At 57.9% G+C, this 14,014-nt stretch overlaps 1 protein-coding gene across 4 annotated transcripts in view; it reads right to left on the bottom strand.

Annotated features, from left to right (window-relative positions):
* Window positions 1-14,014, bottom strand: part of GAS2L1 (growth arrest specific 2 like 1) — a 54,344-nt gene that overhangs the window by 26,632 nt on the left and 13,698 nt on the right. Inside the window, exons 1-2 of one of the 4 annotated variants that reach the window (XM_039505424.1) lie at window positions 12,624-12,896; window positions 10,393-11,067 (exon numbers count right to left, since the gene is read on the bottom strand). In XM_039505424.1, the coding sequence (XP_039361358.1) occupies window positions 10,393-11,043 (651 nt within the window). In that variant the 5' untranslated portion in view covers window positions 11,044-11,067; window positions 12,624-12,896. The other 3 variants (XM_039505421.1, XM_039505422.1, XM_039505423.1) reach the window with 3 other exon arrangements.

The following is a 14,014-nucleotide window of genomic DNA, read 5'->3' as shown; positions in this document are numbered from 1 at the left end:
CCTTTCCACTCGAAACACTTCACCATGCAGCGAGGAATTTACCCATCTCCATAATGCAGCCACCTCTGGGGTAGTCTTTTAACAGCACACAGCAACACTAGCTGACAGATGAAAATAGGAAGCGCAGAGGAACATGATCACCAGCTGAAAATGGAAGTGACGATCAGGGAGCGGTGCACTTAGTAGGCAGAGTTTGGTAACAGATTACCAGAGCTTGAGGCAAGAATCAGAATCAAATTCCTCACCTGGAGGTGGTGAAGAATGTAACATCTGATGTAGGTATGAAAAGTAGGCGTGCAAGGGGCTGAGCAAACAGCAGCAGCTATAGCTCGTCTGAAGAATGTGCCCCCACAAAAAGTCTGGACCATCTCCACCCCCAACCCCGGTGAAGATTTCAGACTCAGGACACTCAGTGCTACTACACAGCTCCCAGGCAGCTCCATCTGGAGCCAGACAGATTTTCTCCCAGTCCTCAGGTTGAAACCAAGTTGCTCTGCATTAAACCCTCCATCCTTCCATACTGACCACATGGCCAGCACCCGCCCTCGCTGGAAGGAACCCCGCCAGCCCATGCAGCAAGGCCCCATTCTGCAGCGATTCCCCCCTCCCAGCAACAGGCCGGACAGGATCAGTGTCTCTCTCCCAGCTCCGGGCAGCTGGATTTTCACAAAACCTGAGCCCCCCTACGTCACACCGAAGCCAGGGGGAGCTGCTGGGTGCTCAGCACCTTTGACAGGCCAGCCACTTCAGTGAGGTGCCCAGAGAGAGAGTGAGGAGCTCACCTTTGAGCCCGCAGGGTTTGACAATCGGGGCCTAAATCAAGCATGTACTGCTCAATCCACAGCCGAGCACTGAGCTGCTCTGACCCCAGCATGGACAGTACTCCGGGACCGCGGACAAGCTCAGGCGTGCGCCTCTCAGGGCGAGATTCGCCAGATGGGTCCGACCCGCCGAATTTCGGATCCAGGCTTCTCCATACTCGGGCAGCCACCTCACTGGAGTCCCCTCTACCTGTCCCTGTCCCTCCTACCCCAAACCTCTCCATTCAGTCCTCCAATCCCCTCCCCCTCTTCCTGAGCCCTCCACCCCCATCACCAGCAAGTCAGCTGAGGCTGGGTGGCAGAGCCGGGTCCCCTTGGCGCTTTGCCCGAGCTGGCATCCCTGAAGGCCACTGAAGAGAGCCTGGTGCAGTGCGTGCCCAGTGGCCCTGCAGCAGCCGCTCACCGCGTAGGGCAGAGCTCCCAAGGGCCTGTGCTGCATTTACAGTTTCACCAAGCAGACCCTGGCTGCCACTCCATCATGTGTCATTTCCCGGGGCCCTCCAACTCGCCTCTCCAGCCTGGAGCCCCCGACCCATCCCTCGCAAGCCTACAGCTCCCCAGCCCGGCAGCACTGCGCGGGATTGCCAAGCAGGTCTGGGACAGGAGTCTAAGCAAACCCTTTCCTGCGAGCCTGAGGCAAGCACAGGCTGGGCAGCAAGAGAGCGTTTCTTGTCACCAGGCCTCCGAGACAGACATCAGGGTTTCCTGGAGCAGAACAGTGATGCCAGGTGAGGCTGGCGCCCGGGGCTTTGCTGCCCACGGTAACAAGGTGTCAGCCTGCCAGGTGCAGGCAGCGTTACTCCCCTTTCATCGCAGTGGGCTCTGCAAACCCCACTGCAATGTAGGCACTATCCCCATTTTACCGACAGGGGAAACTGAGGCACTTCAGTGCTGTGACCTGTCCATGCAGTGCGTCCGGAGTGCTGACTCCCACTGCCTGCGGTAACCACTAGAGAACGCTGCCTTCTCCAGCTGCTGCTTGCCGAGACTCTTAGGACTGCAACGGGAGCGGGTATGAGCAGACACACAGGGTCACTGGCTGCCGCGAGGGTCCGTACACACAGCTCTGGGTCTGGGAGCAGCCTCCTGCAGGAAGCTTGCTCTCTACTCCACGCTCCGCCCCACTTCTCATGATGCCCATAAAAGCCCAGGGCATGTCACACGGCTGGTCATTACAAAGCAGAGAAAAATGCATTTCAGCTGGCTCTGCTTGGAGGAGGCTTGTTTAAATCCCAGCACGACAATGTGGTCACATCTCTTCGGGGGGCACAGATGGGCAGGGATGCATCAAAACCCTGGTCGGTCACTGTAGGCACAGCCCTGTAGTCAGTTGTACTCTGATGGCTCCTGCTAGCCTGGGGGTGGATCACCCCATCCCAGACCCCTCCCCTGGCCCCAGGGTGCAGTCACATCGTCCCACAGCAAATACCCCTTTAGACACACGCACCCCCCTCCACTGCGAAACCGTCAGCCAACGAGCAGCCACTGCAGCAGAAGTCCCCAGTGCGCTCTGAGGTCACCCCCCCAGCAAGCTGGAGACTTAATGAGGAATGGGGGCAGGGAAAGGGTTCACATTAAAAAGGCCTTTGAGATTAGGGAGTCAGGGGAGGTCAGGTTCCTCCTCCTGCTCACCAAGGCTCTGATTAAATGATCCCTGAGTAATCCGGGGACAGACAGGCAGAGACAGAGACAGACAGACTCTTTCTCTCTCTCTCTCTTCTCCTTGGGGCTTCAGGGCTCACCAACAGGAAATGGGAGCAGGCACATGGGTGGCAAGGTGGGCTCTCAGCTATTGCTGTCTGCTGGGGGGCACCGCTGCTCCGATCACACTGCCAGCCCTGGGTCCCCCCGGCTCCTCCAGCGTCCCCTTCCCCCATGCCAAGCCTCTCCTCTACTTCTCCCCCCACCTCCCCGGCTGGATCAGACCAACCCAAAGCCAGTGCTGGGATGCAGCTGCCAGGCTCTGGGCTCCCAGGCCGAGGGGAGCTCCCCAGCCCAGCCGCCCCCTTCACAAGCGGGGCGGAGATGCCTGCTCCAGCTGCTGGGGTCAGTCCAGCCTCCGGAGTGCTCACAGCCCAGCCCCCCCCACGAAGGGCTCAAGGGAACATAAGAACGGCCGTACCGGGTCAGACCAAAGGTCCATCTTGCCCAGTATCCTGTCTGCCGACAGTGGCTAATGCCAGGTTCACTCCCCCTGGGGCACCTAACAGGCAATGATCAAGTGATCTCTCTCCTGCCATCCATCTCCACCCTCTGACGAACAGAGGCTAGGGACACCATTCCTTACCCATCCTGGCTAATAGAAAGAGCGAGCAGAGGCCTCAGCGATCTTTCACCCTCGCCACTGCAGGGCCCTCTCCCCTCTCTGTGCTCTGCCAATCTGCTCCCTCGCACGGACACTTGGGAAACTGCCCCATCTCTGCTGTGAGGCAGCAGCACAGAGCTTCCCCAGCTGTGGGCACCTACACGATCACAGGGCCTGGGAAAGCCAAGGCTGCTGGGTGCCATGGGGCAATACCCTGTGTCGCTGCTGCCCCTCACCTTTTCCTGTACCCCAGCTAGCTGTGCCCTCCTTGGAGCTGATCCGACCCCACGACGGCAGGAAGGGAAGCTGTGTGCCGGCCCTCCAGAAGCCAGGCCAAAAGCAGCCCAGCTGCCTCCTTAGCTCAGTGGAAGCCCCCTTGGAGCAGTGGAACACAGGGCCCCGTGGCCACGACCCAAACAGCACACTCCAGCCCAGGGACCTTGCTCTCCAGTGGCCCACTGTGGCTGGCTGGTGGGCACAGCTGGGACAGTCAGAACCCCCCATGCAGACCTAGCACTGCTGTGCTGGCTACGCTCCTGGATCTCCAGGTGGAAAGTTCCAGTTGCCTCCTCGCCGAGCCTCCGGCACTAACCTGCTGTTGGAGCAGCTGCGAGCTCCCACTGCAGCACAGCTGCCAGGCGCTGAGAGGGGGCGGCCACTGGCTGCCAGAAAGGCTATAATTTTACCCTGCCCTTTAGAGAAGAAAAACATCTTAAATTGGTGCCGAGACAGTAAGCGGTCAGGTTTCTAAGGGAACACCGAAATAGATGGGCAAGCAGTGGCTAAAGCCAGCTCTGTCGCCATAGAGCCAGGCGCGGGGTAACGAGATTGAGGCCCTCACTAGACTACCGGACTGTGCTGCCCCTCCCTGCTACCGAGGGCCAAGATCGCCTCATCCTCCTCACAAGGTTCCTCTCCATGCCTATTGTCAGGGAAGCAGCAAATATAGTGCCCAGGCTAGACACAGCCCCCTCGCCTGCTAGAGAAAGCTTCTTCCCCACCAGGCCTCAGGGCACCCCTACTTAGCAATGCCAAGCGCTCCCCCCGACAGCAAGCTCCTAGGCCCACTGCCTGCTGCAGGATGGCCCTTTGTGGGAGTTCGGCGAGGCTGGCTGCCAGGCAGCATTGAGATCCACAAGGTTTCTTGCAGGGCCCCAAGGAAAGCCTGCCATCACTGGTGGGCACCGTCACATCACCACGGAGCCAGGAGGCTGATGACTGGCTGGTCATCAGGGTGGGGCCCCATTACCCAGCCCCCAGGCGGATTCCAAGGGCAGGGGTGGGGCCTCATGGCCCTGTTACCCAGCCCCCAGGCGGATTCCAAGAGGCAGCAGATCTGCAATGGGAAGCCAGAGTCCCGCTCCCTAAACAGTGCACTTCTGCTGCCCACAGCAGAGAGGCGCAGACCTCCTGCATTCGCTGCACGCCAGTGGCAACAGCGTCCATGGGTGGCGGGAGTGAGGCTTCAGCATGCACAATGTCATTAAACCCCCAACACTGCTAGCCACCAGCCGCTGCCCAGCTGCCATTAGCCCTGCCAGCCACCCCCCTGCAAGGTCGGAGTTGCTAGAGGGACATCAGCACAAACACACGACCCACCATCACAATTATTACAATTATAAAGCACTTGACAAGGAGCAACTCCAGTTCCTTGGCTGGCTGCTCCCCAACCCTGCAGCGAATAGAAACAGGATCCCCGGCTCTCTCGGCTGGGAACAGACTGGACAGGATCAGTGTCTCTCTCTCAGCTCCGGGCAGCTTCATTACACCAGTAGAGAGCAGAGCTGAGGGAGGAAACAGCAGCTGGGACATGGCTCCCTTAAACCCAGTATTACATGGCCCAGCCCAGGCCTCAGAGGAAGGATGGTCCAGTGGTTAGGGTGCTACCCTGAGACTTGGGAGACCAGGGTTCAAACCCCTCACCTGGCACAGATTCCCTGTGTGACTTCAAAGGCATCTCTCTCTGGGCCTAAGTTTCCCATCTGACCCCTAGGAGAACAGCCCAGCCCCGCAGGGCTGTGTAGGGATAAATCCCATCAAGATTGTGAAGTGCTTGATACAGCGGTGATGGGGGCCAGAGAAGAACCATAGATAGACCCCACACCTTGCAAAAATGCCCTGCAGCAAATGGCTCCCATTTAAGTACTGGAATGGGTTACCTAGGGAGGTGGTGGAATCTCCTTCCTTAGAGGTTTTTAAGGTCAGGCTTGACAAAGCCCTGGCTGGGATGATTTAGTTGGGGTAGCTCCTGCTTTGAGCAGGGGGTTGGACTAGATACCTCCAGCCCTGATATTCCATGATTCTAAGCCCCTCCCAGCACCCAGAATGCACCACATCCCACCTAAACCTGATCAGCGCCCAAGAATACACTAAGGAAAGTCACTGCCAACAAAGAGAGGAGCTGGAGGTCCCCGGGTTACGGCTGGGTCGGTGGAGAGCAGTGAGCACTACAACTAACGGGCTAAGAGGTGTGCACATCTTATCACAGCTGCCGCTGGCCCTGCTGCGAGGATGGGTGTCTCATCCACCACTGTGTCTGGTCTCTGACTGCAAGCTCTGCCGAGCAGGGGCTGTCACCTAGGATAGGTCTGTTCAGCACCTAGCTCACGGGGGTCCAGTGGAGTTGCTGCTGTAAGGACAGGGCTCCATGCCCAGCAGTGAGGGCCGAGCCCTCTAGGGTCAGATGAACAGTCCAATCCCTGCTTCATCTCCAGGAGAGTGCATGGCGCAACCCCAGGGATGGGGCTCTTAAGGTCCCACCCCTGCCCTCACTTGCTTCTGCAAATCTTTCGAGCTGAGAAGTCAGGGTGGAAAGCTCATGAGAGAGCAGGCTTGTACCCACCATGCCCTCCTGCTTGCAGCCTGGCTGGGAAAGCCCTGGAAAACAGCTTCCCTGTAGCATTTCTGCTTCTGACCAGAATCAGGAAGTGCACAGCCTCACGTGGGAGCAGTGGCATTTGGCATCTATTAGATCACAGGATTTGCAGCAGAGAGATTCCCAAGTGGAGACCTGCTTGGATTCAAGGACAGCACCTCTTAGCCCCCGGACATCAGCGTTTCACTCCTGGCTCCAGGGCCGTAGCAACAAAGAACGTGGCCCCCTCCGAACATATGTCCGGGGCCCCTTACAATGCAGAAACTGGAATGCGGTATTTATTTTATACAATATACAGGGTTCATATTATGTATACATAGGCCTACAGTGTACATGTATTCCGTAACTAACTCACCTAGTTATACCTTACATTTTTTTTGCCACTTTTAGGGGCCCCCTTCCTTGCGGGGCCCCCTCCGGTCGGAGGGTATGGAGGGTGCTCGCTACGCCTCTGCCTGGCTCTAACACCAACTCAACCTTTCACCATGCTGAGGCCTTGCCCCGTGCCTCAGTTTCCCCATCCAGACAACAGGGCAGAGAGGGTTGATTGCTGTCTCTGCAGATGTCAAGCGCAGAGGCCAAGCCACACGCTGGGCCCAGGAGCGGACTAGCAGGGGGCGGAGGGGTTGGACTTGGAGAGCAGCATTAACAAGCTCTGGCTCTGTCACAAGCACATTCACTCTCCAGTGGGTGAGACTCTCCATCCCTGGCCATGCCAGGTGAGAGCATCACAAAACCCCACTGGCTGTCCCGACAAACCCCACTGGCTGTCCCAACCTCGCCACTCTTCCCATCCACACCCCAGCTCCTTCCAAGCACCGGTCAGGCCAGGTGGCTGCAGTGCTGGGGACGAAGCCGTGGGCAGGGGTTCAACTGTCCCAGAATGGCCAACAGTCCCGGGAAGCTACAACTGCCATAGCTACCCTGATCAGCTGGTCCTCCTGCCCCTATCCCACAATGCAGTGTGCTCTGGATAGAAACGGCCCAAAGCCCCCTGTTCCCAACAGCAGCGCTAGGTATTATGGGACAGAGGCCTTGGGAGCCCCAGAATCAGACCCAGATTAAGGAATTTTGGGGCCCCGAGTAGTATGGAAATGGGGGGGGAGCCTCACCTTCCATAAACTAGACAGCAAAGCACTCACATATATCCCTTCCCACAGACCCCAGAATGTTCCCTTCCCCACACACAGGCCCCCAAATGCCCCTCCCACTCCACATGTACCCCCGCAATCTCCCCCTTGCCTTGACAGCTCCCACGCATCCCTGACATACACCCCACTCTCTGCAGTCCCCAACATCTCCCATTACTCACCCCACTGCCCCCACCATCCCTCAACATTCCCCAGCCCCCTGGTCCTCCCTAACTCATGCCCCCAAACTGCCCACTCACCCCACAGCCCACCAACAACTCAGCCCCAGCCCCCAGGACCTGCCTGGACGTTCACCCCCACCTCAGTGCTCAGCTGCCGTCCCAGGCCAGAGCAGCTGATCCCCACGCAGCCACCCAGCAACTCTGCGTGCTCCCATCGCCCCCTGCGCTCGCATGGGTTTGGGCCACAACAGGCGAGCGGCCAGGCCACACTAAGCGAGTGGCGTTGTGAGCTGGCGCACGGGTCGCAGTGCTGCTCAGTTCTGGGCTCTCTCCCCTGGGGTTGGGGGCCCGTACGAGTGCACCAAGTGCACACTGGCTAATGTGGGCCAGCCTGGAACGCCCACATCAGAACGGGGCTGTCAGGACAGAGGGCCCCTCACACTACCAAAGCAGCACAAGAGGCCTTAAAGCGGGTGGAACCAGCCCCCCTAGGATTCCTCCTACACAGGGGATTCCCCAGGGTGATCCAGGCTCAGCACCTGCCCAACTTCCAGCCCTCAGGCGGCGGCCAGCTCCGAGGAGCGATTCACTGAGACTCAGGCTCAGCCCCCCAGGTGTGACACCCAGACCCACTGCAAGGGGGAGAGAAACCAGGGTTTCCCCAGGCTGACTCCCCTGCACCAGCCTCCTCCTCACTTAGCAGGGCCTCTCCATGAGCAGGCCTCAGAAGGTAGCAGACTGCTCTCCCTGCCTCCAGCCAGGGCACAGCCGCTCCCTGGTTTGCTTTGCAAAGTGGGTGTGTCGCACCTTGGGAAGAACCAGCATTTCTGCATGTTTCCACTTGAGAAGCTATAAAAGCAAACTGCATGTCTAAAAATAAAGCCAGTGATTTATCCAAGGGCTTAATTTCAGCCTGTGGACTTTGGGAGAGAGAGACTGCTTCAGCAACCACAGGCCAGCTCCGAAAGCAGCAGTCAGGACCTGCAGCTCCCGGGGCTGGGAAGTATTTAGAGATCTCCCTTTGCCATATTCCCTAGGTCCCAGCTTCAGCATAACCCCACCAGCCACCCCTGCTTTCCGTCCTAGTCCAGCACTAGGCTTCGAACAAAGCCCGGGCTGGGAGAAGAGCTGTTTGCTCAAGATGGAGAAGTGTGTGATGGAGCTTCAGAGAATCCGATTACAACGGTCTCATCTCTCAGGGGAGCCCTAGCTCTCCATTAGAGATGGGCGCCTGCCGCACAGCTCTGATCCACAGCCTGGCTTTGCCAGAGCTTGCTGGGATGTCAGGGTGTTTTTCCATCAGTGGGCGCCAGAAGTCCCTTTGGACAAATGATAAATAAGCAGCAAGATCAAAATCCTCACAGATGGAAAAGGTACCAAGGAAAACAGATGGGCGATTACACATTCTTCTAAGGGGATCACGTCCCTCACCCACACAGACAACTTTCCGGGCGGTATCTGGCTTTGTTATTGGCCCACTCTGCCCTTTCAACCGAGCACACCCCAGGAGTGGCACGTTGACAGCTTTAGAGCTTTATATCACTGGCTATAATGATACTTACCCGCACCAGGGTCCAAGAGGTGGTGAGGAGAGGAAATCATACTGGCTCCCTATACGAGCCCATGGTTGGCCCTCTTTGCTACACGACTCAGCAGTGAAATAGTTAGAGAGACCGCAGTCAATTTAACATGTGGCAATCCTGAAAAAAGCTTCTATAAAAGCCCAGAGACCAACAGAGATGCTCCCACAATCAGTACACGCTCCAGTGAAAAATGCTCCAGTCCCTGCTGCCCCAGGCACCCAAACCCAGCAGCATCAAGGACTGGAAAGTCAAAGAGCCACCGGCACTGATTTCCAGCACCTGAGAGAGGGGGAAAAAAGCAAACCACAAATAGCACATTTCACTTTCACTCATCTAAGACATCATTGGTCACAAATGTTTGCTTACGCTGCATTTTTAAGGTGCCGCTGCCCCTTTAAGGATGCTAAGTATCAGAGGGGGAGCCGTGTTAGTCTGGATCTGTAAAAGCTTCAAAGAGTCCCGTGGCACCTTAAAGACTAACAGATGTACTGGAGCATGAGCTTTCGTGGGTGAATACCCACTTCGTCGGATGCATTTCACTCTCTGTCGTTAGGTTTCAGAGTTAACGCCACAGGGAGATGGATGGGAGAAATTCACTGCAGAGCTGTTTCTAGTGACAGGATCAGACAGCACTGCTTTGGGACCCATGCAGAATGATGGTTTCCCATTTTTAAAGACGGTGAAAGTTTAAATCCTGTCAGAACCATGGGGTGGCCAGAGAATCGCTGGTTTGGTACATCCCCATGTACCAGCTCAGCCCAACACCCATCCCCGCAGACCAGGTGGTGGCACCACACACTTCCCCGATGCCCCACTCGGCTGAAACCACGGCTCACGCTTGGCCTGGCACTCCCATCCCGGGGACAGGAAGGCTCAGTCAGTGCCCAGGACTATCCCAGCGGGCCAGTCAAGACGGAGGTTTGTTGGGATGCGGACACAACTCCTGCCCTCCCATCCCCATTTCACACAGGCCACAACACTGCCATCAGAGAGGCAACTTCTCACCAATAACTTGGGGCCAATTCCATCTGCCCACTGAGGTGGCAGGCCCCATGCTCCCCCATCACCAAAGCCTCCAAGCTACGCAGCACTCCAGCCTCCACATTTGGAGAGATCTCGGTTCGAACTCTTCCCCCAGGCTATCCAAGTTAGACCTGCCATGATCCCCCTCAGCTATAATACACCACGTGATGGTCCCTTTCCCACCCTGGGGCCAGCACGTCTTTGTGGGTGGGTCTGGGGACCAGGCGGGAGAATGCACCAGGCCTACAGATGCTCTGAGCAAGAAGAGCAGAAACAAGGTGGAGTGGGAGGAAATGTAACCACTGGTGGGTGGAGAGAACCAATGCCTTCCTGTTACCTCCCCCAGTACAACACTAAAGTGGCTTAGATCACTAGGAGAGCCACACTGGGTAATGGTGGGAGGAGAGGGTTTCATGTTGCTTGTACGTTACTTGGGGGGCACAAGATACCAACAAAATGGAACAGTCTCTCACCAGCTCATCCAGGTTCTTGAGGTCACACAAGGAGATTCTCTGCGCCCTGCTAGGGTAGACAGGTGACTCAGGGCCCAGGTCTTGGCTATCCTCCTGGGTTTCCAGTCCCCCATAGGCTCTCTGATCCCTCATTTCCTCCTCAATCTCCTGCTCCATCTGGATCAGCATGGGGGCCAGCATCCCAAACTTGGAGCCCCTCCTAGCGACCTCTAGAAGGCACAGGACAAAGTTCTTCTCATTCTTCTTCAGCACCAGGTCATTGGTTTCGAACATCAGCACGTCCTGGATGCCCAGGTCCTGCCGGCACCACTGGATGAAATTCGAGACATTGTCCCTGGCGATGAAGGAGCCGGGCACTACATTCTTGGCCTGGTAGATAACCTCATTCTGGGGCACCCTCATGTGGGCAGCAACTTCTGGGTGCTGCTGCTGGAACTCCAGAGCAATACGGTTGACATTGTTAGCATGTTGGCAGAGATCACACCCGGTCTCCAGGGTCTCCATGAAATTCTCCACCCGGACATCCCAGCCGTAGAGGATGTTGAGCCACTCAGCCAAGTCCTCCTTCATGGCGTAGAGATACTCCTCACTGGACCGGAAAGGCCGGATGCTCTTGGAAGCTGCGGACTGGATGTTGCTCAGGTCAGCCATCTTGCATCCCGTCCCTGGGCGTCACTTCAGCGAGAAGATGACACACATTAGAGACAGAGAAAGGCAGAGAGACCACCACTCCTCCCCCACCTCTCCAATGAGCCAGAAGCCAGGCCCAGCTCCTCCTGTGTAGCAGACAAGTCCAGCAATGGGAACAGCTTGCATCATCGGGATCCAGATGCCAGCTATCGAGTGGAAGCAGCATGGGCCCACGGGCAGGGCTGATGTCACTTTGGGCGAGTTGCTTCCCTTCCCCTCTCTGTGCCTCAGTTTCCCCAATCTGTAAACTGGGGACTGTGAGCCACACCCCACATGTATGAAGTGCTTTGAGGTCTTGGGACCTGATTTCCAGGAGTATTCAGCAACCCTGAATCCCACTTACTCCATCTGAAATGGCAAGTGCTCAGCACCTCTGCAAACAGGGCCCATCACCCAGTGCCCTTAGCTCAAGTCAGTGACACCCTGAAGCTTTCGTCTCATGACCCCTTCCTTCTGCTCTGTCCTCATTCCTCCTGTGGGGGTGGGGAGGCCATGCATGCCAACAAACTCTGGGAATATTTCCAGCCCTTGATCATCAGTTATGTTTTAACTAAGGGAACAAGGAGCCGGTCACCAGTCATTGAACAGAGGGGAGACACCAGGGCCGCCCGGGGGGGGGGCAACTGGGGCAATTTGACCCAGGCCCCACAGGGGCCCCCACGAGAGTTTTTCGGGGCCCCTGGAGCAGGGTCCTTCACTCGCTCCGGGGACCCCAGAAAACTCTCGCGGGGCCCGGGCCCCCAGAGCTTCTTCCGCTCCGGGTCTTCGGCGGCAATTCGGTGGCAGGGGGCCCCCGCCGCGGGTCTTCGGGCACTTCGGCAGCAGGTCCCAGAGCGGAAGGACCCCCCGCCGCCGAATTACTGCCGAAGCAGGGGCCCCCCGCGACCGAAGACCCCAGGCCCCCTCAATCCTCTGGGCGGCCCTGGGAGATACCCCCGCAGCCAGGTGTGGCCTGCCCTGAGTGAAGTGGCAGCAGCCAGTTGGCTTTCAGGGCCGTGTTTACCAGCTCCTTTCAGGTGCCTAACAAGCCACTTTTGGCCGCAGTCCTTGTGCAAGGATGACTCACAACAGGCATTTACCAGCCGCCCGTTGAGCTTGGAAAGCTTGGGCCTTAAGGCACTTTTTGGGGAGGGGGAAGAAGGGGCGCCACATACTGGCCTGGCACTAGGAAGGGACATGCAAGAGACACCCCCAAGCTGTAAAGCCAGGAGCTCAGGAACGGGCTGCCAAGTTCTTTCCCCGGACAGACCGCGACGCAGCCGCTGGAGCTACCCAGGTCACGCCGGGAGGGTTCAGCCGCTCCCTGCCGGGCGCTGCAGCTGACACGGCCCCGCAAGGCCAAGGGCCAGGCCACGTGCAGGGCCCAGGGAAGAGGCGAGAGATCGGCGCTGCTCACCTGAGTCACCATCCTCCCCGCCCCTCTCCGCAGCCGGCGCAGGCCGCTGGCGCTCGCCCGGGCGGTCCCGGGCCGGGGGCTCCACCCTGGCTCCGGGGGGCCGGCGGCGGGTCAGAGCAGCAGGCGGGGGAGGGAGGAGACTCACCCTCGTCCTTCGTCCTCCAGCTGATTCGCGGGGACCCGGAGCCTCCCGCCGCCAGTGCCTCGACTAGACTAATCCGCCCGGCGGAGCCCGGGGCGAGGTGAAATCCGCCAGGGCTGAGCCTCGCCCGGGAGCAGCCCCGCCCCCAGCCCGGCTCCGGGAGCCCGCCCCCAGCCCGGCTCCGGGAGCGCCCGGAGTTCCCCGGGGCCGGGCCGCTTCTGTTCCCGGGCGGGCGGTTCGGTGGTGCCCGCTCGCTATGGAAACTCCCCGCTTCCCTCTGCTCGCCGCCGCCTCCAGAGGCCGCAGGAAACAACCCGCCGGGCCGCCCCCTCGGCTCGGGAGCCGGCCCGGGGGGGCTGGGAAGCGAGGGCTCCCGCTGTTAAAGCGACCGCGCTCCCTTATTCCTGCGGCGAGGCGCCGGCTGCGCTGCGCCCCGCCCCGCCCGGGGGGTCGGGTTTGTGCCTCGGCAGCGATCAGGGGAGATGGATTTTCAGCGAGGCACGGGACGGGACGGGGGGCAGTGACCTGTGCTGTGCAAAGCCAGGTTAAATCCCTCCTGTGGCTACCGGAGAAGGCTCAGTGGCGAACAGGGCTAGTGGCAGCCCTGATCCTGCAAACTGCTCCGCGCCAATGGAAGATCTGTGCCTACAGCTGGGCTGTGGGATTGGCACCGTGGCAGCCACCACAGGGGGACTTTGCTAGGGCACCTCGAGACCGACAGAGGAAAAGCAATAGATGCAGCAGACTGGGAGTCAAGAGCTGTGGGTTCCATTTTCAGATTTGTGTAGACTCGTTAGGGAAACTGAGGCACAAGGCAACCTATCTGTACAATGGGCAAAATGATATGGAGCTTTGAAATGCGCTCTAAGGTCTACAGCTGAAAGGTGCTATTGAAGTGCTGAGTGTTATTAGAGAGAGAATTATTAGCACAATATATTCTAACAGTGATCCCTGCCTTACACAAGGACTTGAACCCAGCAGTTTTGTGCAGTTGCAGAATTGGCATTGAAATTTGCAAGATCTAGTTTCTCTTCCATTTTAAAAAGAGAAAAACAAGCAAAACAATCCCTGGAATCTCAGTGTCCAGAAGGCATCTCAGGTTTGTTCAGGATGGCTAAGCTAGGCATTGGTTCGGAGCTGGGAGTCTGCCATGAGGCCTCACCTCAGCAGGGCTCTTAGGAACAGGTCTCCCACCATGGGGAGAGTAAAAACAACAAGGAGCCCTTGTGGCACCTTAGAGACAAACAAATTTATTTGGGCAGAAGTTTTGATGGACTAAAACCCACTAAGCTTATGCCCACATACATTTGTTAGTCTCTAAGGTGCCACAAGGACCCCTCGTTGTTTTTGCTGATACAGACTAACACAGCTACAACTCGGAGAGTGAGTTCTTT

Source organism: Mauremys reevesii, linkage group 18 (genome assembly GCF_016161935.1).
Source record: "Mauremys reevesii isolate NIE-2019 linkage group 18, ASM1616193v1, whole genome shotgun sequence".
NCBI classification, from domain to species: Eukaryota; Metazoa; Chordata; order Testudines; family Geoemydidae; genus Mauremys; species Mauremys reevesii.
This window is presented reverse-complemented; position numbering and strand designations above follow the sequence as displayed.